Below are 27151 nucleotides of genomic sequence, written 5' to 3' on the forward strand. Positions count from 1 at the left end.
GTAAGACGGGCACTGTGATCTTTTAACACTTCCTGTCTTGAGCAGACAGCCTGGGATTAGGCCGTTTCTATGAAGGAGCTCTGCGGACGTGCGGAACCTTAACGAATCTTCTCCCCCCGGCCCTCCAGGGTTTTGCTGGACAGAGCGCTCACGGATTTCGACAGCGTCTTTCATGGGCTGGATCCGGATAGGCCCGCCTCCCCCCCGCCCTCTCCGGTCAACACGTTCCCCAGTACCTCAGAAACGAATACCTCGGACGGAAGCCCTTCTCCAGACCTCAGTCAGATACTGTTGAACATTAAGTCCTGTCGATGGAGGCACTTTAGGCCCCGGACGCTACCACTACACGACCCCGAGGACGCCTGCTCCAGGAGGCTTCACAGGGGCCTGGCCGGGACCCCCTCGGCGCAGTCCGGAACTGGCGGGACCCCCTCCAGCAGCCGAAATGGCCCTGGCGCCCCTCCCGTCGCTGGTGAGAGAGCTTCGCCCTGGGGGGCACATCGAGGGTTCATTGTTGATTTGTGGCTGTCACTGTTTGTGTGTCTTATCAGTTATTAAAAATGAATCACAGATTCACCAATTAAAGGCTTTCTGATCCAGAGTCATAAAGGGGAAAGCATTGGGAAGCTGTAAGAAGGAAAAGGTTTTGATGCTTGAAGTTATCCAAGATTTGTTTTGGAATGGTTTTGGTTTTAATGGTTAATGAGCTTTGAACTGAATTTCTTTAAATGTCCTGGAGTATGTTTGTATATTCAGAAGTCATTAAAAATGGCCAAATATCCCACTTTCCCAATTCCCCAAATTGGCCAGAGAACCTTTAGAGCAAGGGGAATGTGTTCATGTTCCTTACCAACTCTCGTGCTTTGTCATTTACTATCAGGTCTTGCAATATCTGTGTACTGATGGTGCGAACGACTGTGGTTTACATGTTAATTCTGTTACCAAAAGTCACGGTCAGCGGGGGCCATGATTTTGTAGAGAACTTTTAAAGTAACATGCCTCAAAATGTGAGTTCAAGTTTGTGTGTTGTACCTTGAAGTTGCCTTCTAGCTCAAAACAGTCTTTGAAAATCAGATTTGTCCTTGGTGACATTGAGCAGCAATTGAAAATATAGAATATAGACTTCTGTGCATGTGGAGAAGTGTCTATATGTTTGAGTGGGAACCTTGTTAATGGAAGTTTTTTTGAGATTTTCAAGGGAATGACCGTGCATGCGAGCAGCTTCTTTGTATTCATGCGGCGCTGCTCTTCTCCCTGGCTTGAAGAGCCAATTAAAACCTGTCACATGAATAATGTCTTAAAACGCATTCAATTTGTGGGGGACAGCCTCCCCCCAAATGCGTGGTCCTCCGTCCCGAGGTGGAGAGGAAATGGAAGGCGACCGTCAGCCCCCACCTCCCCCCCACCCCCGGGCCTCGGCGGAGCTCCACCCTCCGCTCGCCGGCCCGTGCGGAAGCAGCGTACGGCCGCGAGAGACGGCCGGGGCTCTCTTCACGCGCTGTCAGGAAACGGGAGCCCTTACCGCGAAATCCAATTTGTGCGCGGCGGCGGCGGAGTTCCGCGGGTCACAAGGCAATCTCGGGGCTGGGATTGGAGGGCCCTCCTCGCTCCGCGCGCGGGTGCGATAGCGGGGAGCGCGGAGCGGGGAGCAGCTGGTCAGCCGTGTCGATAAGGCCGAAATGCCACGGCGGGCCCCCCTGCAGAGACGCGCTGATTAGATTCTGCAGCCGACGCGCCGCCGGCGACTCCGTAAGGACCAGTCCAAACAGACACGTTTCCCCCCGTTATGAGTAACCCCCCCGCCCCCACCCCCAAGAGTCATGAATTTTTAAAGTCTCGTCTCCCGGAACAAATTTCTCACACGAGGGATGTGTGCTACATAAACAAAATGCACCTTTTTCCTGTGCTGAGAGAAAAATGAATTGAATGGCTGGAGACCCAGGTGCTGTGGTGCGTCTGTGTTGTGGCTTCCATGCGCTTGGAATTGTGATATCTCCCTGTCATGTAGGGTGCGGTGAACGGTTGGACGTGTCGCCCCCGTGGTGAAATGCTTTCTGCTTTTCCGCTGGAACGCCCTTTCCCCGGGCTGGCTCTGCTGTGGGCCGGCGGGGTTTGCTGTCATTGTGTGCGGTGACCTGTCCTGACCCCGCCCTTTAATGTGTCTTTTCCCAGCGTTCACAGCAGAGCAATACCAGCAGCATCAAGAGCAACTGGCACTGATGCAGAAACAGCAACTGGAGCAGATCCAACTGCAACAAGCCAACAATGTGTCTGCCAGCAACAGCGTGCAGGTCAGTCCTCCCCCTCTCCCCTCTCTGCTCTTCTCCTCCCTCTCCACCTCTCCTTCTCTCGCCTTTTCCTCCTCTCTCCCTCCCGTCTGCCTTTCAGTCACGGCCTCACGCTCTGCCTGGACGTTTGTTCCCCTCCCAGGGTTTGATATCAAAGACGTTGGATTCCATCAGCGCCCAGTTTGCTGCCTCGGCCTTGGTGACCACAGACCAGCTGACGGCCTTCAAAGCCAAGGAGGAGGTGGTTCTGGGTATTGGAGTCAACGGTGTCCTTCAGGCCTCAGGTGAGCACACATCTCAGCGTTGCCCTATGCACACACCCCCCCCAGCCCCCCCGCCCCCACAAGCTCAGGCACGCAAGCAACAACAGTCACAGATAAATGTCCTGCTCCAATTCACTTGTCTAACACTTGTCTAGTTGGTTATACTTTTTTCTTTCCCTTGTTTCAATTACAATTCTTTTTCTCCCCCTTGGCACTCTCCATCCCTTAGGAGTATACAAGGGCTTAAACCTCAGTAGCACGACGCCCCCTTCTCTTCACACGAGCCAGTCGACCATGACGACAGCGGGTCCCACCTTCCTCCAGCCCTCCGGCGCCGCCGCCGCCGCCACCCCCACCCAGACTTCGAGCTCCCACGGAACCGCTGCCAACTCCACTTCTCAGGTCCTGATGGGGAGCAGCCTCCGCCTCAGCATGCCCTCGCCAGCGGGCGCCGTCAACTCCATCGCCAACCTGAACGCACGGCACATACCCAGGACTCTAAACGCGGTTCCGCCTTCTGCCTTAAAGCTGGCCGCCACTACCAACTGTCAAATGCCCAAGGTCCCGGCCTCCTCTTCCATGGACCTGGTACCAAGGTGAGGCGCCAGCGTACCCCCTTTCCGCTTGCGTTAGCGTTCGCTGACCCTTGTGCTTTGAGCGATACCCTACGACCGCAGCTCCTGTCGGGCTGAACATGGCTTTTTGGCACTGACAGACTGTTCTGGCTGCATCTGGATTTGAATAGATTTTGACACTTTTTTTTTTTTTTTTTTTTTTTTTTTTTGTCGTCCCTGCAGAGAAAATCACGATCAAGAAAAGTCGGCACTAAACAGTATAGCGGACAATACGATGGCCATGGAAGTCACGTAGTGTCTGCATGCAGAGGGGCGCACCTCGGCTTCACTCATCTAGGTGCTATGCATCATAGCATTGCGAATGCAAGGGACGGCGGGACGCAGCACGTCGTGTTTCCATGGCAACTGTTGGGACTTAATTGCAATTCTCATCTCTCATGCTTTTAATTTTTATTTTTTTATTTGTTACTGTTAATAAGAGGAATCAACATCTGTAAATTATGAATATGACAATTATATGTACAGTACTGCATATTTGTAATACCCCCTTGTATATACGTTACTTGAATACAGAAACTGTTCATTTGTGATGTTTTGCACTTGGGAAAAAAAAAATTCGAAAAAATAGAAACTGGTGAGTGTGAGATGTGAGAGTTGTATAGCGAAGAAACGTCACCACATCACGTGCATGGTGCGGAACCTGCTGTTTTATCTATTTATTGTGCTGTGTTTACAGGTTTTTTTTTTTGTTTGTTTTTTTATTTTTGTTTTTGTTTTGTTCTCTTGTTTTTTTTTTTTTGTACACTGTACCTTCATTGGTTCCTGTGCTGTAGTAAATGTTAGGTAGCTATGGACTCCTGTATTTTGTATATTGTGGAACATGACTAGGGTTCCCTCTGGGGTTCCTCTGTTTTCTGTGTATCATGTGGAGGCAATGGTGAAATACATACAGAATTGGACACGGTGGATTCAAGGCATCGGTTTGTTCATGGGTTTGATCTTACATACTGGTATCTTCCATATATGTAGTCCCAAGACAAGTAACAAAACGAGGGATGAAGTCTCTTCCCAGAAGCCAATGCTGCTTCTCAATTAACTAAGCACTATTTTTTTTAAATCATTGCTGCTTTTATACAATTAGTCTCTAGTTTTCATAAAACGGAGTCCCTAATACCTTAGTTGTTTTTTATCCCTTTTTTTTTCTTTTGTAAGGTTTAAAAACAAATTGAGTTATTTTTGTATCTTTTTGTTCTTGTGGTAATGATTGTATGCTTCTTGTATTGAAAGACTTCATTCTTTTGTTACTTGTTCATAAAGAAAGGATATAAGGGAGATGAATGGCAGTAATTGCTGTACGTGTATCATCATTCCAATTTCTAAAAAAAAAAAAAAAAAAGAAAAGAAAGAAAGAAAAAAGCCAGCTTTTCCTTTTTAAACTTCTCCAGAAGGCTGCAAGGCCAGAGCCACAAGTATCGGGTGCCTTCCTTTGGAAATATGAGCTCTCTTCTGTGAAGAGTATGGTACTAAACAGTGCTACAAGTAGTTTTGTCACAGTACCAGAATCAGAATGCCCAGTCCAATGGCATAATTTATCCTTGAGGTTTTCTAGTCCCACCTGGAAGATGAAAAATGTGACCGAACTCTCACAAAAAATAAACCCCAGGGCATTATATGTTGACCAGCATATGTCTCTTGTGTTTTGTTTGTGTTATGTATCTGGAAGAACGGGACTGGGAAGGCAACAGTATCTGTTATGCCAGAATGGCTACAAGATCCCATTGAGAAGCAGCAGGACCATAGGGACTTTTTTTGAGGACAATGCCAAGACGTGTGTCCTACTAATACGGGGTGATCGAAAAAGCGACCAACCATTCGCGTCTGCACCGTAGTACGCTCCAACTGACGACCAAATTTAATTTAGGAAGGTCTTGGAATCGATTGTGCCTGCTCCTTTTCCTTAGTATTGTCGAACAATATTCATTATGTACCAACTTCTTTCCTGAGAGGGTTAATTAACTTTGTTGTGGGGGTCTTGTGAGCTGGAAGCAATTAAAAACACAAAGCCTAAACGCGCGACACTGGCGCCTGACTTCACTCAAGCATGAGTGAGAAAATGCTCAACACCGTTTAGGTTGCTTTCACCATGACAACGCAAATGTCAAATGGTAAGTGTATGCAGAAATTTGGTTGTTTTTTTAATTAACCCACTGAATAACCTCAATTTATAAAAGTTCCTTTCTTACAAGTGTGATTTTTTTGCATGTTAATATTACATCGCTATTGGGGGGTGGGTGGGGGTTGGGAGAGACCATGCCAAGATTAAAAATAAAAGGCAGCTGTTGTGCAACAGTCTCGGATGTATTCCCAGATTCGATAGGAAGGGCAGAGGGCCAAGTGGAGTTAACCCCTCTATGTTCTCTATGGGCAACTGGTGCGACGCGACGCGCTGAATGTTCGGGGCTGTGTGCGTGGAAGTCATGGAAGCCTTCGCTACTTCACGGGCAAGTCCACGCAGTCGGTCAGAGATGTCAAATGTGCAGACGGGAACTTCCAGTCTCCTCAAAAAAAGATTGTTTTCCTCAGGGAAAAATAAATCGTTTCCAAACCTAAAACCCAAAAAAAATCTAGACGTTTCATCCAGTTAGAGGGAAAACGGGCGAAACCACAGAACGCACACGAAAAAGGACTTGCTCCAAACGAATCCTATAAAGATATCTTTCGGTACCCCTAAATATAACAGCAAAAAAAAAAAAACATTCCACTGACATGAATGGGAATGCTCTTGAGTGTGAGCCCTTCCTGATGTGTTATTGACTAGAGTTACTGTGATCATTGGAGGACAGCAACATGACTGCTGTTGTTTAATCCAGGCGGGCACGGCATCGCCGACCGCAAGTAATCGTTTTCTCAAATGAATCAGTTTAAACTTTAATCCCCGTTTACTGACAGCCCAAAACTTTGGGAGTGCTGGGTAAAACTTGTATTGCGGCCTGTTGGCTGTAAATGATAAAAAGCCATGTTAACGTAGTTTGCCGCGAAAGAAAGGTTATACCCGGTGAAATTTACATGGAAACATAGAATGTTCCTGTCTGAGCCAAACGAAAAAGCGAGAGCTGTTTCATTAATGCCAATACTGCGCACAATGCACAATTATTTTGTCTTGCTTATTTTTCTCTCCATAAAACGCAGTTTCAAAGCTCTCCGCTGTTCAGTGTTCTATCAATAATGGTTTAATGGAAAATCAGATGAAAAGAGTTTTTCAAATTACAATTGAGCAAATGGCATGAAGCTCAGCCTTGTTAAGTGCTGCCTCATCGGTTAGCAATTTGTTAGTTCGTTCACGAAACGTTTACTTACAACGCTTACTAAAAAGCAACTGAAAAAAATTACATGCAATTATAGATTTTTTTTGTCGAAGTGAGAACAAAAAGTCCCACGGACACGTTGGAATCGGAGAAAGCCTCGGTTCTCATGGATTAAGTGTGTGATTTTTCGTCACGTCAGCGTTAAAAAGATCATGGCTGCATTTTTTTTAGCGGGAATTTGATAAATAGTCCGCCATGTTAGTCGGGTAATAGAAATGTTTTTTTATTTTATTTTTTATTTTTATATGAACAAGACGGACACGAGCTTTGTGTGGGTGTACCACTGTGGGCGGTAAGAATGGAAAAATACGTGATTCAATACATTTTGAATCAAATCTATTACACTTAGACATTTCAAAACTGTGAATTAACCCATTCTACAATGAAAGAAAAATCAGAAGTTTGATTTTATGAGTCAGGACAAAACATACTTGAGAGCTGAGGGGTTTAGCATTGCCTTTAGCCCTGAGCTGAGATCATGTTTTTGTATCTGATCGTAGGGCACCTCTCAAAGGCCTCTCTCTCTCCAGGAGGAAAGATATCACCATGGACTAGCAGGTAAGATTTATTAGCAGACAAGGGCCAGTTTCAGAACATGATGGCTAAAGTGAAGTCAGAAATGGGTTTTACTGAATCCCAGCATATCAAAAAATGAAATTGTAATTTATTTTATTTGTTGTATATTAATTAAACAACTAAAGCTTACCTTCTTACACGGTGTTGATTTAGCCAAGCATTTAGCTGAGAAATTTAGGTTTCAGGTCTCACCCCCTCTGTCACAGGGGATCCAAGCATCCAATCCAAAACCCACAAGGTAAAAGGCACTGATAGTATTATTAGTAGTAGTATTTGTATTAGTTACAGTACTGTAGTTGCAATTATTTGTATCGCTGTAATATGTATGGTTTATTTGGCATGTGTGGACAGCTATTCTATCTATAGTATCTGAGAAAGGTACAATGCATGTAAAGCTTCCACATTGCCATTTGATAGAATGTTATTTAGGATATCACAAAGAATTACTGAGGGATTCATAGTAAAAATAATGGTGGTTTTGTTAGTGTTAGTTTGGCATGATGGTTTGGTACTTTCAGTCAAAGGAAAACCCACATGTTCAGGAGTCAATATGTAAAATTTAATATTTTTTGAATATACGTTCTTGAATTAAAATAGTTTTTTTCTTCAAACAAACTGCAATTGGAAAGCAGAAAAATATAGCAGCTTGCCTTTTTTTTTGGCTGGACCGCAACAGCGGGGCCAGCCCTACAAACACATCTGTGACTGAGTGATGAAGTTACACCATTGGTAGGGCGAGTGATGAAGTTACACCATTGGTAGGGCGAGTTATGAAGTTACACCATTGGTCGGCCGGATCACGTGTGTTAGGTCCAGCCATATACTAGGTTTTAACCTGGTCTTGTTTTAGTCATACATACCCATGAGACAAATGGTCAGCAGTTGGTCATATACTGAAGTGACCATTACCACATTACCACATCTCATTCAGGTTTGCCCATTCACTTTACCAACTGCTTAGCTACAACAGAGAATCACAACACATACCATATCGCTGCCATACAAATATGTGAATCATCCTTCAGGTAGACCTCTGCCTGACAGGAAAATGCTCTCAGTCCACATAACTATGAGACAGTATAGTGACCTTTCAGTTTTTCCTCCTGGGAAAAGAGAAAAAATCGGGGCACAATTTAACAAAAGAAGCAAATGGCTCTGGCTTCTGTTGCTATGGCAGCAAGGCCTTGTACAAAATGTGTGTCAACAATAAAGACAAATGAAAAGTGTATTGCAATTGCACTGTGTCAAGCTGAGAGATATGGATTTTGCATTTTCATTTCTTTGTTAGCTGAAGTTAACCCTATAAGATGTAGTGTACGTCAGCTACACAGACCAAGAATCTGTTTAACTGCATGGACATTCTCTATAAAGTCCAAAATGGCAGCCTTTTGTTTCACAAAGACATTTTTGGGAACCCATCATATTAAAGTGAATAAGGACCTCAAGCAATTCAGAAATGATCTTGCATTTTTTCCCCAATATATTTTAATGTGTACAGAAGCAGGATGTAAAATTTTAGTTTTATATTTCAAGGCAACACCCATAATCCCCAGTAAAACACCCCACCCTCCACCACAAACAAACACTGTCTAGTGCAGTATCTATTGCAGATGTATTTATGGTACAGGTGAACAAATGACACGCACTTGAAACAGTTTTTTGTTCAGATGACGTGTTTGACTTTTGACTCCGAGCACCCTGTGTTGGCTCATATAGTTGTGACATTATGAGCTGTTTTTGACGCTGTAGTTTCAGTGCTACCGCAATGACTGGGAATAGCAGCCTGATTGCTGCAATTGATTTTTATTGGTCTCATCAGAGCGCATTATCTTGCCGTTCTGTAGTGATGGGTGTTCCCTCAGTCCCGTCTGCTGATTGCCTGATCTTCTGCCTCTTACCCTCTCAGGGCTTGTCCAGTGTGGTCATTTTTCTCCCTGTCTCTTATGGTTCACCCCTGAAACCACAGCTCTCTGCAAGGATCTGCAGGGGGTGTAAATCATATATTAATGGGGAAGATCTATTTGACCCCCCCTCCCACACACACAATTTGTGCCCTGCATTAAACAGTCTCAACTGGACGACAGACTGACCAATCTCAGTCAGGGGCGCCTTAGTCTCCACCTCACGTTGAACAGTCACAGTGAATGCTGATATTCCAGGCAAATAACTCTCTCACTGATATTACAGACTCACTCTTACGTAAGTGAAGTACAGATATGTCATGTTGCTCCTTCGGTAATGAAATCACTTTTGCATTTAGAGTGATTAAATAAGATCACTTTAACTGGCAATTGAAATCAGTCACAGTGATTGTGCACCTCTTGATTAGAATCCAATGCTCTGGTCGTGTACTGTCAACTGTTTGGAGAAGTGGTTCTGAGACTCGGTCCTGGGGGACTCCTGTGCATGCTGGTTGTCATTACAGCTAATATCTTGCTGAAATACATTTGCCGAACAGGTGTTTTTTTTAATTATTTCATAATTTTTCCCTTAAACTTGTAGCACAGTGCAGGTTTGGCTCTTGATAATTTGCTTTGTTTTTTAATTCTTCATTGTCCGCCAAATGTTTAGCTTTAGTGGCCATGTGTCAACAATTTAACCAGTTAGGAGCCTATTGATTCACCTCAGTCTTTAATGTGATGGGTTTACAATATGTTTTTACCTCTCTTTATGTAATCATTTGCAGTATAGCGCAATGTGAATATGGGAATTTTGTTCTTCATGGCATGCTTAGCTATTTCTGAGATAATATGGCTTAAGAGGGTAAATAGTCCCGCTGAACATAAAAAGTGTCATTTTAAAAAATCAACAGCTTGTTAAAATTCTGGGATTGCAGTCGTGGTTGGAATGAAAACCTGGGGTCCATCAGGACAGAGTTTGAGAACCACTGGCTTAGGGACACAGCTGGGAGGGTAGCTTGTCAGATCCTGATAACCACTAATGGAGAATTCATAGTGCTCCGGTTATCACATACATGCCTTATACTTTCTGCATTACACCACTGCCAAACAGCTCAGCCTGAGGTTATAGGGTTATAACATTTTGCTCAACCAGACTACTTATGTGCTTGTGCAATCCTTCATTCATACAAGTGTGTGTCAGTGATGGAGAGTAGGGGGGCTCTTTTTATGGGTCATAATGTAAAGTGTCAAAATCCCGATGCCCTGAAGATACAGTACAGCCATTGACACCACACATTTTTCTATCTACTAAAATGACCGTCCTAATATGTGCAGCGTCCGAATCAGCTGCACCAGTGACTCCGTAATGTCAGTGTCATAAGACAACATTGCCCAAGCTGTCTCTGAAAATGGTTCTGTGACTGTGCCAAACGGAACATCAACGGAACATCTAAAAAGATCTAAATGATGATACCATTGATACAGCATTGCCTTGCCACTTCAAATAAATAAATAAATAAATTCAGCGTGTAAACGATTCGGTAATAGACTGCAAAACCTTGACCTTTGATCATCCTCAACCTTTAGTGGTCTTGCTTTGACGCAGACAGATATAGCAGGGTCGGGGTGAATTCTGTTTTAATTTGGTCAGTTTATGAATTGGAAAATGCCCATAGAACAGTAATAATAATAATAATAATAATAATAATAACATGTATAACACCATATCATACCAAAAACACCACAAATTGCTTGACAGAAACATAGAAAAGAACGAAAAATAAAATAAAATGGTAATGAGAAGCACAAATAAGATAAAATATGTATTGATAAACACAGAATACATTAAAAATATATATAAAAGCAAGGCTTTTAAAAATCAAGAGATTGTGATAATCTTTTAATTAAAAGACAATTGTTCTAAAACAAATAAAAACAGCAAAACAATAGAATACTAAAATATGCTCCAATGATGAACCTACAAAAATAAAAATAAATTCATTTTCAGCTTACTTTTAACACTTTCAATTGTTGGTACCTTCATAGTATCTAAAGACATGGTATTCCACATTTTGGCCGCATAAAAACTAAAAGCTGCCTCCCCCATATTATTGTGATTGACATGTGTACCACTAAGCAGGCTGGAATTAAATGACTGAATACTGCATTGAGCCTGGTAAATATATAGTATGTTAGAAATGTATGTTTGTGCTGAATACATCCACGCTTAAAAAAAAAAACAATAAAAGGACCTTAAAATTAATTCTGAAATACACAGGTAGCCAGTGCAGGAATGAGAGTATTACAGTCAGCCTATGGAAGCTCTCTTTAGGTCCTAGTCAGTAATCTGGCATTTTGAACCAGTTGCAATCATTCAAATGATTTTTTTTCTTCTCTTTTTGGGTGGGGGGTTGGGGGGGGGTGGTACCAGTCAGAAGCTCTTTGCAATAATCAGGCCTACTAGGGACAAAAGCCTTTACAGAATTAACCTCTTTATGCACTTGTGAAAGAAATGGCCTTGCTCTTCTAAGATGGTACAAATTGGCTACATTTCTGTTAGGAAGTTGAAAGCACAAATCATCATCTAAAATCACTCTAAGATTTACCTTTGATTTAGTGTTTACAGCCAGTTGTCCTAAGATTTCAATATTTATTTCTCCTTGATCTCTTTGGTCCAATAATTATGATCTCTGATCTCTCTTTATGTACCTTTAGTAAATGTTATGACAGCCATAACTTTATATCAGTCACATAAGTGCTTAGGGAGCTTATAGTGCTTTCATGCTCTGGTAATGCTGACACACAGCTGTATGTTCTCAGCATCACTATGAAACTTTATACCATGTTTTCAAATAATTCTACCGAGGCAAATCGTATACAGTCAGCTTTTTTGGACCTGTAGGCTTACAAAGACTAACAAAACAATTCTGTCTGTAAGATTCATGCCATTGTAATGCTGTCCGTAAGGCACCTACTCAATGTTCCAGTTGATATGTTGTAAGTTTATGGTATTGAAAGCAGGCCAGAGAACTAAAAGAAAAAGAACTGTGACATGCAGGCATTGAAAAAATGAAGGAAAGGCCACATGAGACAGCGCTTTAGCTTTTTAAGTAACAGAGCCACAATCAAAGTCAGCTGCATAGATGAGTCATATTAAGTTGAATACCAATTAGCAATGTGTCAGCTATAAAAGAGGTCTAACCATCAACACTTTGATATGTGAGTTTCCAGAGCAACATGAGGCAACTAACAGAGCTCCAAAGTGGCCGAATAGTCAGTGCCTGCATTGCAGGTGCATCGATCACAAAAACTGCAAAATTATTTCATGTGGCTGGGAGAACAGTGTTGCAAATTATGTCGACATACACCAGACATTAACAAAATTTATCAGCTAAGAGGTACCACTGTTCCCTCTTTGCTAATAAAGTTTGTTCAAGTTGGAGCTCCCTGACAGGGACAGACAGACACTTAACAGGAAAGGTGCTGAACACCTTAAAACTACAGCCTCAGAAATGACCACACAATTGAATCAACACCTCTGTAACTGTGACCCAATCTCAGCAAAAACTACGTGGTGAACTTCACAAAGTTGGTATTTATGGCTGAGCTGCCATTTGGAAACTGCTTGTGTCCGAGACTAATGCACGAAAATGCATAACCTGGCATAAGGAGCACAGACCCCGGACCCCTGAGCAATGGAAAAGTCATATTTCTGATGAGTCACGTTTTACTCTTTTTTTTTTCTCTTGATCTCGAAGGGTTTACATTTGGGCAAAGCCCAATGTCTGTTACCACCTATTAAATATGGTGGGCAGGTGTCTCAAGGGTCATATCACAGCCAAGGAATAGGAAGCTGTTTACAAGACCAGGTGCACCCTATAGTGCAAATACCTTTGATAGCATCCCATGCACACTACTAAACAATTTCAGGAGTGGTTTCAAATTCAGGAGTAGGACACAGGACAAAGTCGCATACCTTCCTCAGTCTCCACAATCACCAGATCTAAACATCAAACGTCCCTTTATGGGAAGTTCTGGAGCACAGAGTGTGAAGTACATTTCCACCTCCTTCATGCCTGAAAGAACTGGAGGTATTCCATTTTGAAGAATGGTCCAATATCCCACTACACACAGTTCATAACTTGTATGACAGCATACCAAGAAGGATTAAAGCTGTTCTTAAGGGTGGCCCTGCTCCTTATTTGTTACTTGATATTCACATATTGTTAGGAGTTTCCATTATTTTTTCCAACCACTGTAGTGGGCATCAAGAGCAATAGTCAATTTCCAAGATGTCTGACATACACTAGAAAGCTGTTTTAAATAATTGAGTGGGTATAAGATGAAGAGAGCAAGGAGATGATTTCATTTCCATGACAGTCTTTCTCACAATATCTTTTTTGTATTTGTTTTCAAAGCATACGTGTTGGCGGTGCTGTTTGATTTCAGGAAGGGAGCAGTTAACGGGCTGAGAGTGTGGAGATACAGGTGCACCGGGGCTATGGATAGCGGGGCATTATTGTACTCAGCTCTTCTTGGAAACTGAGATGCAGTGGAGGGAGAACAGGGGGCAATAGAGTCTGATCTCTGGAGGCCACACAACAGCACGTCTGTTCTGGCCTAGCGTTGCATGCTGGTCTGGCACCTGCCTCTGAAATCCTCCGGCAGCATGCAGAGCAGCACCGCTCTTCTGGGACAGAATACCAAACGGAGAGGAGGAACAAACTTGATGGGGTCTGACAGCAAAAAATAAAAAATAAGAAACTGCAACAAGGAAACCTTCAGCAGGCCATTGAAGCCTCCAGCTTGCAAAATTTCTTCTCTTTGCCAGGTTCCTTTCCCTTTCTCTGACCAAAACGAAGATTCCACAGGAAAAATAAAAGCCGTCACGAATATTTCATTCCGTGCAGGTGCACTGTGATGCAGAGTCTGTGTTCTGCTTCGGGTAGCAGCCTCGCTTTGTGTAGGACTGGACCTTGATAGCGGTTTCCCAATAGGTTACTTAATGGACTGGGAAATGAGAAACTTAAATTTATGGACTAGCTTTTTGGCTGCTGTTTTAACATTAGAATAGGATTGCATGACATAGCAACAAGATTTTAAAGGCGAATCTGAGATTCAGTGTTACGGCAAACCCAACCACAGAAACAACATAACAACTGGCCAATCTGTGTTTTCACAGTGGAATTCACTATTTGTGCATACACCATCGGTCCTAAATAACCCCATAACCCCTCTTCCCATAAGGCCCGAGAAGAAGACATAGTCTGGCTTCTTCAGGGGTGCAGAGTGAGCTGGGTGGCAGATGTTCTTTCTCTAATTCCATGAGAAAGGGAGAGATTAATTGAGAATCAAGACAGCACACCACCAAGAGGACAGAACGACTTGCTCACTGTCTTTTCCCTAGCACTCCTGCACGGTTGTGTTTACATTCTCTTTGATGCTCTCATTCCCATCTCCACATGATTTTCTCTGTCTGTCTGTCACAGCTGTCCCCTGTTCTTCTGCCCAATCTCGACGACTGTGTTACACGTATGCCACAGCTCCTTTAGACCACTGCCACTTTGTTTGAAAGTCAACATTCACATGCATTCGTTAAGGCCCTTAATCCTGGCTGCACGTTTTTAAATAGGAGGGTGTCATGCCATATTTTTATAGAAAATTTTTATTTTGAAATTGTCTTGCATTTTAATCTTTACAGTTAAATATCAACATAAAAGGGTTACCATGCTGGAAATATATTTGCAGTACTATGTTGCCACGTTATATGAATCAACAAAACAATTGGTTTAAGTCCCCTATATTAGCCTCACACTATATTGTGTTGATCCAATAGCGCTATCCGTCTTAAAACGTGCACATCTTGTTCGAGTAGGGAATAGTCCTTTCAGTGATAGACACTAGTCACACACAGTCACCAACTCACTTGTATGAACCTATCATCATGTTTTTGCAGTGCAGAATAATTGGTTCACATGAGCTAAACAATGGTTATTCATTGCAGATTCATCCATTGCAGGGTTCATGAAGCTTCAGTCCCCATTTTGGTCTCTATTCTTAATAAGCCAGTGGCAACAAGCCTACTTCAACATATACATCTGTGTATTGGGGTAGTATAAAGCTAGAAATATAGCGACGCAGCAATATAGCCAAGTCTTTAATATCTCCAGTAGTGATCGTTGTACCCTGCTACTTAGGAAAGCAGACAGACATGAGACCCCGGGGTTACTCTTGGGGGCAGCCATAGCAGACAAACCGTGTCTGAGAAAGGGCACCAGACCGTGCAGAGTGTGGGTAATATGCAGGCAGGCAGAAAGTATTTCCCCAAACATCTGGAAAGACCCTATAAATGGAGGCCAGTCTGATTGAGGGGTGTGGCTGTGGGCAGTCCACTGCTGTGCTGGGTATACCCTGGGCTATTTCAACAGAGGACCTGCTGCCTACAGTTAAAAACTGTTGTGTCTGTTGATTCACCCACACATAGGCTGCTGGTGTCATGTTTTCCATTTGGTATTGCTGATGAGCATCTTTAAATAATGAGTAAATAAACCATCTTTGAAAAAGACATTACGAAAGGAAAAGCAATCTATCACATCTGGTCTCATATGTCCATCTTTCAAGGCCTCCCTAAAGCCATATGACACAAATTCTTGTTGGGATGGCTGGCTTTGCATGATTCTCATGCACTTAAACCATCGCCTGTCCTGAGGATTCAGGGGTCCTTGGCTGGACCTTTGAACCATGAATTGCACAAGGCTGAATTCTGTGTCAAGATGATTCTCCTTTACTTCTGCAAAAGAAATGCATCTGTGGAAAGTGACTGTGGGATTTGAAGCGCTAAACTAAACATACAAGTGAATTAATTCAGCAATGGGAGAAAAAAGCACACAACTGATTTTGCTATATTTAACTGACACATTCACACACAAACATCTGTGACCTTTAACCAATAAAAATACATGTACTGTGTGCATTGTTTGTTTGTAAAGATGTGTGTGTGTTTGTGTTAGTGTGACAGAGTGAGAGGTGTGTCACAAAGTGGAATAGGGTGTGAATGGCACTCCCTGGCGTTGTCTGAAAGAAGTCGCTCTCTCAATAGAATGCGCTAGCAGCTGGCACAACTCCAATGTAGCCTACCTAATCCCTCCTCCCAATTTGTCACCCCAGCAAATCGCATTAATCTTACTTCCCTCCCATTGTGTGGGACACTCTTTGTGAGCTCTACCCCCTCCCACTCGCATCATGCTCAGCCCTTCTCGTACATTGATCTCTCCTTGCTACCAAATGTCATTAGTCACAAAGTCACTAATAATGTTTCTGAGATATCTGCACAGAACAAAATGTCTTGTGAAAAGAGTGGCCTTTAGATCCATTGGAAATGGGATTTGAGAACACTGGGCAGTACTGGTAGTTAATCTTGGGCAACAAAACGTTTATTTGAGATTGCATTCTTTGAGAATGTTTCACAAATTCATGTTTGTGACTCTGGAACAGCAAGGCTACGAGATATTCTGTTTTGCTTGTGATGAGCACAAGCTGGCACAAGGCATTCATCCTTTCTGATGACAGACATTAGACTCCCATAGGATGAGCAATCCACAGTTCAGTAATGACTACTTTCACAGAACAACGTCTGGTAGATTTGCATCCATGAATCTTTCATGGGGGGACAAAGCTGGATAAATTAATGCAGGGCCATGTAAGTTATTTCAAGGTTTGTAGATGCACTGTTGTTGGAAGTACGGCACTGGTACTGTTTAATCTTTCAGATGTAAGATTAACCAGTATGCTCTTAACTGAAATAAGAAAATGGCTTTGATGAAAACAGAGGACAATTTGCTCGCAATTAGCCTCTGGCCGTTGTGTCCAAAAAACTGCTGTATTACACACGACAGATACTGCTAAACAGTCTTGAGAAAAATGCCACTTACATGATGACAACAGCAACAATAATGGAGTTCCTTCCAGGAGTGGGGAAAGGAGCAGGTAATTCCATGCCTGACAGATTCCATGTAATGAAAAAAGGATTCCAGAAAAGAGACCTGGACCAGAGGCAGGATTTGCAGGATTTGGTCTTGCTAGAGTCAACCAGACTACGCCGTAAACAGCCCGTTGCCATGGAATCCAAGGAACAAGCATTAGACCCTTAGGGATTTCTCCCGTTACCCATGAACTGATTGTTCATAAAGAAAAGTCAAGAGCAAGTGTGCTATCTGTGTTTATGTTACAGAAAAACTGTATGATTAAATTTTACAATACCAGGCTGCCAGGTAGCTCAAAGGATGTTTACGCAGTAATATGTCCAGTGTTAATTAACGGAGTACATATGAGTCCAATAGTGTGCAGAGTACATACTTTAATGTGTAAGATTTGTGCAAATGTGTCCTCCTGCACTAAAATGATAGCCGAACACACTGACAACAGTTGTTCCAGCTTGATTTTAGTGAAGCAAAATAGAGTTTAATATGGTTTTTCCAACCACTAAAGCTAAAATTTAGCGGAGCAAATTAAACATAATCCCCCAGGCATGGCTTTTCAGACTGATAACTGATTATCTCAGCCTGCATGATGCTAACAGATCTGGTCTGGGTGTACAATGGCCAGAGCAACTGAGAGATGTCAATATGTTGGAAGGTCAGAGAGTTTTGGAAACACCTTAGTTTGTAGTGTCCTGACCATGCACAAGAGAGGACTTTTGAGGTCTCTGTTCATGGGTTGTTTAGGTAGGGACACACCCACAGTGTGATAATTCTCTCTTGTTCAGTATAACTGTAATCTGCATTAAGAGGAAACTATTGAATGTTTGCTAACCTCTTGGTAAGACCATGGGTGTGTAATCAAGGGTTGATGTGCACAAAATCAGACTGTCACCGTACCTTTACCTTCTTATGCCATATTGGCAAATTTACCCAGTAGATTCCTGTTCCTTATGTGGTTTTGTTGGGGGGGAGGGGGGGTTCTTTCTACCCACATTGAAATGGATAAGACATGTATAAATACTTATTGCTGAGGATATCACTAAGCCAGCCTATTGAATTGAATGTGAAAAAATGGAAACATTCCAGCATCTACTGGGTGTTTTTAAATGTGGTTTATCTTGTGTGTAGAGCAGTGTGCTGCATGGTTCCCACATACTATTGCATGGCTGTTATAATCTTCACTTCAAAGCTGGTTTGTAAATGAGTCGAGTTATATTTATCTCCAGCGTTTGGATCAAAGTGTATTCATCCTCAGGGAAGGAGCTTTTTTTGTGATCTTTTGGGATTCAACTTGAACTGATAACACAAACTGTGTTCAAATAGAATATAATGAATTCTTCTCTAGTTAAACATGATGCCCTTTTAAAGCTGCAATCTTTATTTAAACAGGCCATCTGAAATTCATCAGACAAATAGCATGCTATATGAGAAGTGAGTTTCCTTTCGTAATTACCTGACCTGATATTGATTTTTGCATGAAAATGCATTTTTTCACAGAGGAATTGCAATGTGCAGATTCTTGGCAGAGAGTGAGCAAAAGAAAATGATGGGGAGAGGGAGGGGGTGTGAGCGAGAGGAAAGATGAAGGAATAGAGAAAGATGAAAATGGAGAAAGCAGTGTAGAGAAAAAGATGGTAAGAAAGATGAGAGAAAGATGGGGAAAGCATAAGAGTGCAATAGATGTGGAAAGCAAGAGAGTGGGGGAGGAAGACAGATCGAGAAGGACAAGAGGCAGAGAGATGGGCAGAGAAAGTATGTGTGTGTGTGTGTGAGAGAGAGAGAGAGAGGGTAATACGAAACCCTACCTGTACCTTCCTTAGTGCTGACATTCCTGATAAGCAAGAAGAATGTGTACTTTTCCAGTTGGTTGCATATCTCTGCCTAACAATCATAATGACATAGTATACAAATTAAAACAGGGAAGAAACATGTCAAGAGATATATAATGCTATCTACAGTCTCCCAGTAAATGGGTACCAAAAATACAATCTGCACCCACCATAAAATGGACTGTTTGTATTTTAAGGCCTGTTTGTAATGTAAGGTCTGTTGATGCTTTGGGCACAGCTCAGAATACAGTTATTTCCTGCATGCCCTGGCGTATACCCATGATGCACCTTGGTACATCATTTCATGTGAGTAGAGAAGGCAGCTGGTTTAAGTTCTTTAGCTCAATAGCCCTGACCTGCAGTGGGTCAGCTCTTCGCTCTCAATTAGCTTCCACCCTTTGCCCTGTGCTAGTGTTTATCTGCTATATTGAAATCACTCATGGTTGTGTGTTGCCAGGGAGCCTAGTGAGAAGGAGAGACATATTATTACCAAGGCTGGCAAGAGTTCAGAGTCCATCCCAGTGTTCTATGCGGTCAGTGAGAAATCAAGCGTTTACGCAGCAAATTAAGTCAGCGGGGCTATTTTCTTCACTCCAGTTGAGAACCCTAGCTTTGCTAATGCCACTATTGCTGTCATCTTGTCTATAATTTAGCCATGATCATCAGTGCCCTGTCAATGAATGTTTTGGAGGGGACCCTTTCTGAGAACATAATGAATGAGTATGGTAATTAGCAAAGAGGGGAAAGCAGAATAGCGAGGAGCTCACTTAAAGAAGGCACAAATCAGCGAGAGATTGAACCCGTACTAAATTATGTTCTTGCTGCTGGTGTCGGTTTGAAGAAGGCAGCGGGAGGTAAGGTGGCCTGTACGGTATGCTTCATATACGGGGCTCCCCTGCAGAGGGACTGGCCCACACTGGAGGTCTGACGGCCTTCAACCACAGGCTCAATTTAAACTTATGCCTGTTTTGGGAAATTACTCTTGGATTTTTTATTTTTCGTCAACATATTACTTCTCTGTATAGAAAACCCCCCACGGTGCCCTGGAGGTACATCAAAATGCCAGACGCCATTATCAAATCAAATGCTATTTTCTTGAGGGCTGTGCAATTTTTATTTATTTATTTTTTGATTGCATAGCTGCACAGAGGGCAGCGTATCACATAATCAACGTCAATTTTCCTCTCCAGCTCTGACCAGAGCACTTGAACCACATCCTAATGTGACGGACGAGCAGAGGCTGGACTTCCTATAGTACAGTGTGGGAGTCATTGCAAATTGGTTCTTGTGCAGCAAATTGGACTCTTCCTCAATGATGTGCCTATCATTTCAGGCCGTTGGGGAATGTTGACATATTTCCATCAAGTCAGCCGTCTGTTCTGGCATATAAGGCTGTTGCAATGGTTGCCATGGCATCGTAACGGTTTCAAATTCATGCAGCAAAGTTGACATAAGAGGGAACATGGAATTATATTGTCATAATGTCTTTCATTGCTAGTTTTCTTATGAATTAATAGAGAAACGGCATAGCCGTCACTGAATTGAATGGTGCAGGATAGGCAGCATTGCCCAATAGAGCCAAGGCTAACGGTAATTCAGCAGCTGAGGTCAACAGCTTTAACGCTTCCTTTTTAGTTCTGGCCCATGTTTGTGTTTTTGACAGAGGCCTGCATACCGAAAGCTTTCAGCTTCATTGTGAAAGCACTTACACATCTGCAGCTCCAGATGCCTGTATGCCAGTGCACTTACATAAATTCATTTTAGCCCATATTATGTGTAAGAAATAACAGACCAGTAATAAGAGCAGGTGGTCAGCATATATAAACACATCAAATGTTTCAGTTCAATTCAGTTAAATTCAGTTCAATTAAATTCAATTATATTTTGTTTAATTTATATTGTGCTTTCTACAGAAATGCTGTCACACTGATACTTTACAGGAATTACTAATATTGAAAGAGACCAGACCAAAGTGTGCTGAGTGCAAATGAAAAAAACACTCAAATAGTGGTGAGGAAAAGCTTCTGAAAAAATCTCAGGAAGAACCCAATGATAAAGGGGGACCTCATCCTCTGTGGGCTACTCGGTGTCAGAAGTTAAAGCTGGGCTAAATGGTAATAGGGAGGTAATGGGGAATGTATGGAGAAAATGATATAGATTATAGCCTAAGGTATCAGACTAGCTGGTAAAATAGACGGGCCAAGCAAATAAGTGAACATTAATATGCAGGTGAGGAGAACAAGGCGATATTGGCAGGCCTCCAGGTTGTGTCATGTTGAGGGTTTGAACCAGGGGAAGGGTCGGGGCTGGAATGGCCCGTGAACTCAGGGTGAAGGAAAGGGGCAGAAGCATCGGGGAACAGAACAGAAAAGGAGATGGACGAGGAACAAGTTATTTGCAATTTTACAAGCTCGCATGTAGGGGCCTCAGCATAATGTGGAAACTAGACAGTGTGCTAGACAATGGCAGCATAGCTTTAAAAAAAAATGAGAAGAGAGGGATGCACATCCTTGGGAGTATAACTGAAAGCAAACAAGGTTTGTTCCCATTGTAGCTAAAAGACAAAGAAAAAAAACTCTCTGTCCTGAGCGAGCACTTGTCATATAGGAAAAATGAGGCAGAACTGAGGGCAATTCAAATGATTTTTTGTGGAGGTTTTAATACTGAGTAGAACTGGGTGACCCTCAAGTCTGTGCTTCCAGTGGATGTAAAAAAAATGAATGTACTTCTATTTGTACAGAGTAAAAGATTCAAAAACCTGTCTGCCACCTAGTGGTAAATTTAGATAACACGGCCCTCCACGGTCTATATTAAATTACTGATGGAGCCTGTTCCTTCTGTTGTAATAATTTTCTTACGAGTCACACATTACTCATGAAACTTTCACATTCATAAATCTTTAAGGAGATACATTGATAAAAGTGATGGGATCTCAGCACATTTTTCAACCTGGACTTGGCTATTTTATAATTTTTTTCTCTCTGAAATATCTTAATAAGTAGGAATGCAATCAAGTTTGGATTAAATACAAAAATCATAGTTTAATCTGTGCCATGTGGGATTTTTAATTAGTGGATGAAAATCGTTACATACTCCAGATGGACCATGCTGATTTAAGTGTCCTAAGCACTGATTTTATCAAAAGGCCTGTTCTCTTCACCAAATAAGTGAAAACACTTTATCTTTGTAATTACTGCGTGATTGAAATGTTGACTTAAATGTGAGTGGATCATTGCTGGCAGTCGATGCATGTGCAGTGCTGCACATTTGCAGTCTGCCTGACCTGTGTCTCAGGACGTTGCAAGGGGCCAATCAATTAACTTCCCCTACACCAGAAGCTATAGGGCGGTGTCACATTCACCGTTATAAATAAGGCATGTGTTGCTATAGAAACTTCATAGGAAAGCGAAGGCTACCCCACGGTGCTAAATGTGTGTGCACATTGAAATGAATGACATAAATGAAGTGGCATTCACAATGCGTGCGAGGGGAGGAGAGTTTATGAAGCTGTGTGCTATGTGCCGACATTACTAAATTCACTGGCCTAATGTTTAGAGTGCCTCTCGGGTCTAATGCTCCCCTCATTACACCTCTGAAATTACAGCTGCTATCGTTGTACATTTAGAATGTATACAGCTCTGAATTTGCAGCTGAAAATAGATGTCCCTGGTTATAAATTCCTCTCTAATTAACACGTACAACAGTGGTGATCTTTTAGTATTAGGGTACATTATATTAGGATCAGTATATAAAAATATTTCACTGATGAAGGAAGTATGCCAGAATGACTGAACCTTTAGCCTTATGGAAAATGTTGGCCATGGATCTTTATGAATGCAACTACTGAATTATTTTGATCTACACTTTTCTTTTTTTCTTATCCCAAAGGCCAATCCATTTGTGTTTTAAAATCTAGTCTCCCTCACCATCTGTTGGCTATGAGGTTATAACCAAAGTTTGCACCCCGCCCCCGGACCCCCAACCCAAAAACAAAAAATTAATGAAATTGGTGTCTTGTGGTGCAGCCTGCCGAGCACCGTCCTCATGCTCATTGCTGGTTGCGATGTTGGCGGTTTTAATCTGGCCGTATGACCCTTGTCGCATGCGTCTTTCTATCTCTCCTCGTTCTTCCTGTATCTCTACACTGTCCTGTCCAATAAGGCTGAAAATGCCCTAAAATGTTTTTTATTAATGTATTTATTAAAAGAACAGTACTCTGTTACTGTTACTGGGATGGGTAAGCCTAATAGCTTTGTAATACGCTGGTGTACTGCTCTGTGGCTTGATATTTGATTGCCTGATTGTCTTTCCATATTTTCCTTTTTATGCTGTTGTTCATCATACCGCGTGCAGTCTGAGCCCATTTATGAGTACAGTGGCTTTGATCCCCAGGATACAGCAGTTATGAGGCCTGTGTCCTTTTAAACTTTTGATTAACCGACATGACAATCGGTTTGCTTTGCTCAAAACAATTGGGCATGTATCTATGGTTAGTTACGAAGCCCATTTTTTAATATGCCAAATAATTCCCATTGATCAAATGTTTATTATGAAGATATAAAGAGTTTTACTTAATCTTGTAAGGGACGGTGTGGCAGTGTATTTTAGGACTATTTATCATTTGTGGAATTCTTTTTTTCTGTCTCTCATTTCAGTTTATTGTTGGTTCACAGGAAATATTTTGCATAACATTTGAAGATGAATGCCACAATTTCTTGATTCAAATTGGTTTGACAAATAATTGGTATGACAAGAAATTGTCCTAGCAGCAAAAATAATGGGGTTGTCCCCTGATAGAAAGAGACCGGTTGCTTTTTAATGGTTTCATCTTCTTCACAGAAGGATTCATATCTAACAAGCAGCTGTACTGCAACCATGGTTACACATTCAGGAGCAAGAAAATTTTCAGACAAAGGAATAGTATTCATGGTATTTCTGAACAAATGCTATTAAAATGGATCAGCCACATTGCATTCAGCAATAGATAAATCCTCTTTGGTTCAAAGTTCAAAGCAGGGATTGCATCAAGCTGACAAAACAAGACTGCTGACCCCCTGACACTGGAACAGAAAAGTGAATATGTAGAATGGGGTGTAGGACAGGTGTAAATGGAGGGAAGAATAGATTGTGGAAAAACGAAAGTAAAGCTAGTGTGTGGGGCCATGGGGTGGATGCACGTGTAATGTACTAATTAAGCTCGTTTGAAGTAACTGTGTGTGGCTCGTTTGCTTTAAACTCCCAGCAATTGCTTTGGTACAGATCATCCTCCACACAGTCTCAGTGATGAGGAGACTGGGTGAAGAGGAGGGGCCTTCATCAGTACCACCTGTGACTGCCGTCGTGAGAGACCGGGGAACACAAGGACCCTCGGGAGTTATTTTCCACAGACGAGCTCTGAGCTGGAATTAAGTTGTCTTTGTCAGTCTGATCCATTAGTCATCAAGTCCAGGTAACAAGAATCAAGAGTGACATTTGGTGTTCTAATTAAATTTCAACCCAGATTCTCCCTTGTCTTATGCACTCAGGCAGTCAATGGGAGAGGGGCTTGGCTGGAGGAAATTGGCTTAATTTAATAAAGCTCAGAAACTCAGTTGTTTACACTCTATAAAGCGTCTCAAGTGGAACAAATGTCTATAAAACGTGCATTTGTCTTTGTTATATGACATATAATGTAACAGTATACTAGTAGTTTTGTGCAATGTTCACAGTACCACTACTTTTATTCTTATTATATTTTTATTATTTACTTGATTGGAATTTGATTTTAGTGTCAAAATCCATTGACAATTGGCAGATTTTTTTCTCATTTCTTTCAGGTTCTGTGAGAAAACCTGATGAGTTTGTATTATCTTTCCATCTCAACACAATTTACGAATCTTTAAAAATGAAAATCCAGATTTAGATTATAGTTTTATCAGGTTCATTTCGGAAAAGGTCATTGAAAGGCATGCAAGTGCGCCAGCCATTAAAACTTTTCATTTTATCCATTTTGCACGTCAGATGTGAAGAACTCATCCCATTTACTGCTAATGATTTCCCTTTTGTTGCAGTGCAGATGGCCTAATGACTGCTGATTACTGATTTTGAATCAGGCGCAGAGATGGACTGAAAATAGGCTGTGTGAAATGTATCATTACTTTTTTGGGTGTAATTGTTGTTTGTGTAATTAACGGCAGTGGGACTGGCTGCCGGTGATTAAGAGGCTATTATGCGTCGAGGCTGTCTGGTAGTCTTGAGTGTGTAAACATTATAATGAGAGCTTGCTTCCTTGGTACGGCATCTGCACTGCAGCCTCCAAAATGACTGCTCCCAAAATTCAGCGGCTGCGTGACCAAAGCAGCACATTCACACCCAAAGCTTCAAAGATTTATCAGACTGGGCTGTCATGGGCTTTGGGCAGTGGTCATATTGCCCATGCTTTTTTATATTCCCTGTTTTTGTTCCTAATTGTCGCTGTTTGTTCAAGCTTGCTGCCTTTTGGAACTCTCTGTGTTTTTTGAATTGCAGTTCCCTCACGTAAGTACACACACAATTCAGTTATACTTCCAAATTAGCACACTTTATATCCGGCTTGTTTCTACGTGTATGCATTTATCTTTTTTGGGTGATGTTCAAGGCTTTTCAAATACAATGATGTACTGTGAGTGGCTGACATGGCCACACAGTGGCACTGTTTGACTAAATGAACTGAAAACAAGACAAAACTGCAGGTGAAAAAAACATTTCCTTCTGCAAAGCCATTTTGCTGATGATATTCTAAAAGAATCTCTGTGTTTCATCATTATCACATAGAACTGGTTCTAACACATTTCATTTGTAACACCTTACATTTATGCAATCAGAGCCCAGCTGGACTGACACTGCAGGATGAGGAAGACCTCATATTCCACTTCTGCCATCAGCGTATGACCCTGTCAAGGAAAGAAAGGGACACATTTGACATTTGCTTGTTGAAGGAAATGGGAATCATTTAAAGAGTCAGATTTTCACCATTTAAATATTTTAACTTTTCCTTTTCTAATTATTCAGACTTAAACATGGTTGGACTTGCAGGTATCTGTAAATGCATTTCATTTTACCAAGGTTAAATTGAGATCATGCATGATGTGTCTTTCTAGTTTCCCATCCACACATTTTATAATTAACTTCAGATATTTAAGGAAAGGCAAGGTTTCCTTGCTAAATGTGTTTTAATTCAGGTACAAAAATTCCCAGAAAACGTATTTGCATTGCATTATGGGAAACTCCCCAGGTGCTGTATCTTTATGTGGTCACAGACTGACACAGACCCTCTGATACTCTGCACAGCAGGGATACAGAACAACCTGTTAGCATCGCAACCCGCTGTGTTATAAAAATGAGTCTCTGTGCCAGCAGCTGCTGCTGGGTTTGAGGTTCAATATATGCAATGAGCCACACACAAACACAGGCACACACACACACAGTGATATAGAAGCACAAACACACAATAGTTCTCACAGTGAGCACTACATATGTAATTTTGCAGATACACACACCATGAAATGTAAACACACACACAGCAAGCCGTACATATTGAACTACTGGTGCATACTGAAACCTGATACACACAGAGAAGTGTGTACCTTCACATTGAGAAGAACTGGTTTTCGGTTTCTGCGGTTTGAGTTCTGTTTGTTCCTCTCCTATTCTGGCCACAAAATAAAGAGAAAGAGTTCATTTTTGACAGGCATGGGTGTATACTCATAACACAACGGGGCCTATGACTGACCTGAAGCTTCCATTCTAACAAAATCACTTCTGTCAGGTGTATAACATTACAACATTGACGCAACCTATTGCCATTGTGTTTTTTGTGCTAAGAAAAAAAAACTTAGGAGTGGCCATTATTGTTTGTTTCTCTTAGGTTTAGAAAAGGTGAATGTTTGAAAAGTGGATTATTTCCCCCCTTTAAAGTATTTTGGTAATCCTTGATGAAAAAGAGGCACAAGAATATATTTGTACTGCACCATTAGTGTAGGTATGTTTTGTGTTTCACAAGGAAACTGAAGCACATAACTCCTAAAGGGGCTTATTCAATCAAGAAATCTGACCAAGGATCTTACAAAAAGCCCCCCATATTGAAATACTTTCAATGAGGCTTTGGGTTTTGTTCATGGTCTTTCCAAATTTACAGAGCTGTCAGATCTATAGGTTAGGCTTCAAAATGTTACTTTCCTAATTGTAAAAAATGAAACTACTTTCACATCATCAGGTTTTCTGCCTATAACTTTACTTCACACAGTAATACTTTCTCTACTCTTTGACAGTCAGCTGATGTAATTTCAAAAGTTTTTATTTGCCTCTACCAACAAAACAGGTCAGACTTGATATGTCAAGTTATGAAATTAATGGAC

The 27151-nt window shown here is 41.8% G+C and overlaps 1 protein-coding gene and 1 long non-coding RNA gene across 3 annotated transcripts in view; both read left to right on the forward strand.

Moving 5' to 3' along the window:
* LOC135253276 (enhancer of polycomb homolog 1-like) overlaps positions 1–4810 on the forward strand; it is a 62155-nt gene extending 57345 nt beyond the window's left edge. For both annotated transcript variants that reach the window (XM_064332367.1, XM_064332366.1), the window contains 5 exons: positions 129–472; positions 2173–2291; positions 2431–2572; positions 2781–3147; positions 3349–4810. In XM_064332367.1, coding sequence (XP_064188437.1) covers positions 129–472; positions 2173–2291; positions 2431–2572; positions 2781–3147; positions 3349–3421 — 1045 coding nt within the window. In that variant the 3' untranslated portion in view covers positions 3422–4810. The remainder of the gene's footprint in view (positions 1–128; positions 473–2172; positions 2292–2430; positions 2573–2780; positions 3148–3348) is intronic.
* A 20033-nt stretch (positions 4811–24843) lies between these two features.
* LOC135253281 (uncharacterized) lies at positions 24844–25754 on the forward strand. Its single transcript, XR_010329574.1, has 2 exons — positions 24844–25292; positions 25619–25754. It is a non-coding gene; the product is annotated as an uncharacterized LOC135253281 (long non-coding RNA).
* The last annotated feature ends 1397 nt before the right edge of the window (positions 25755–27151 follow it).

The sequence above is a fragment of the Anguilla rostrata genome, chromosome 4 (genome assembly GCF_018555375.3).
Source record: "Anguilla rostrata isolate EN2019 chromosome 4, ASM1855537v3, whole genome shotgun sequence".
Lineage (NCBI taxonomy): Eukaryota > Metazoa > Chordata > Actinopteri > Anguilliformes > Anguillidae > Anguilla > Anguilla rostrata.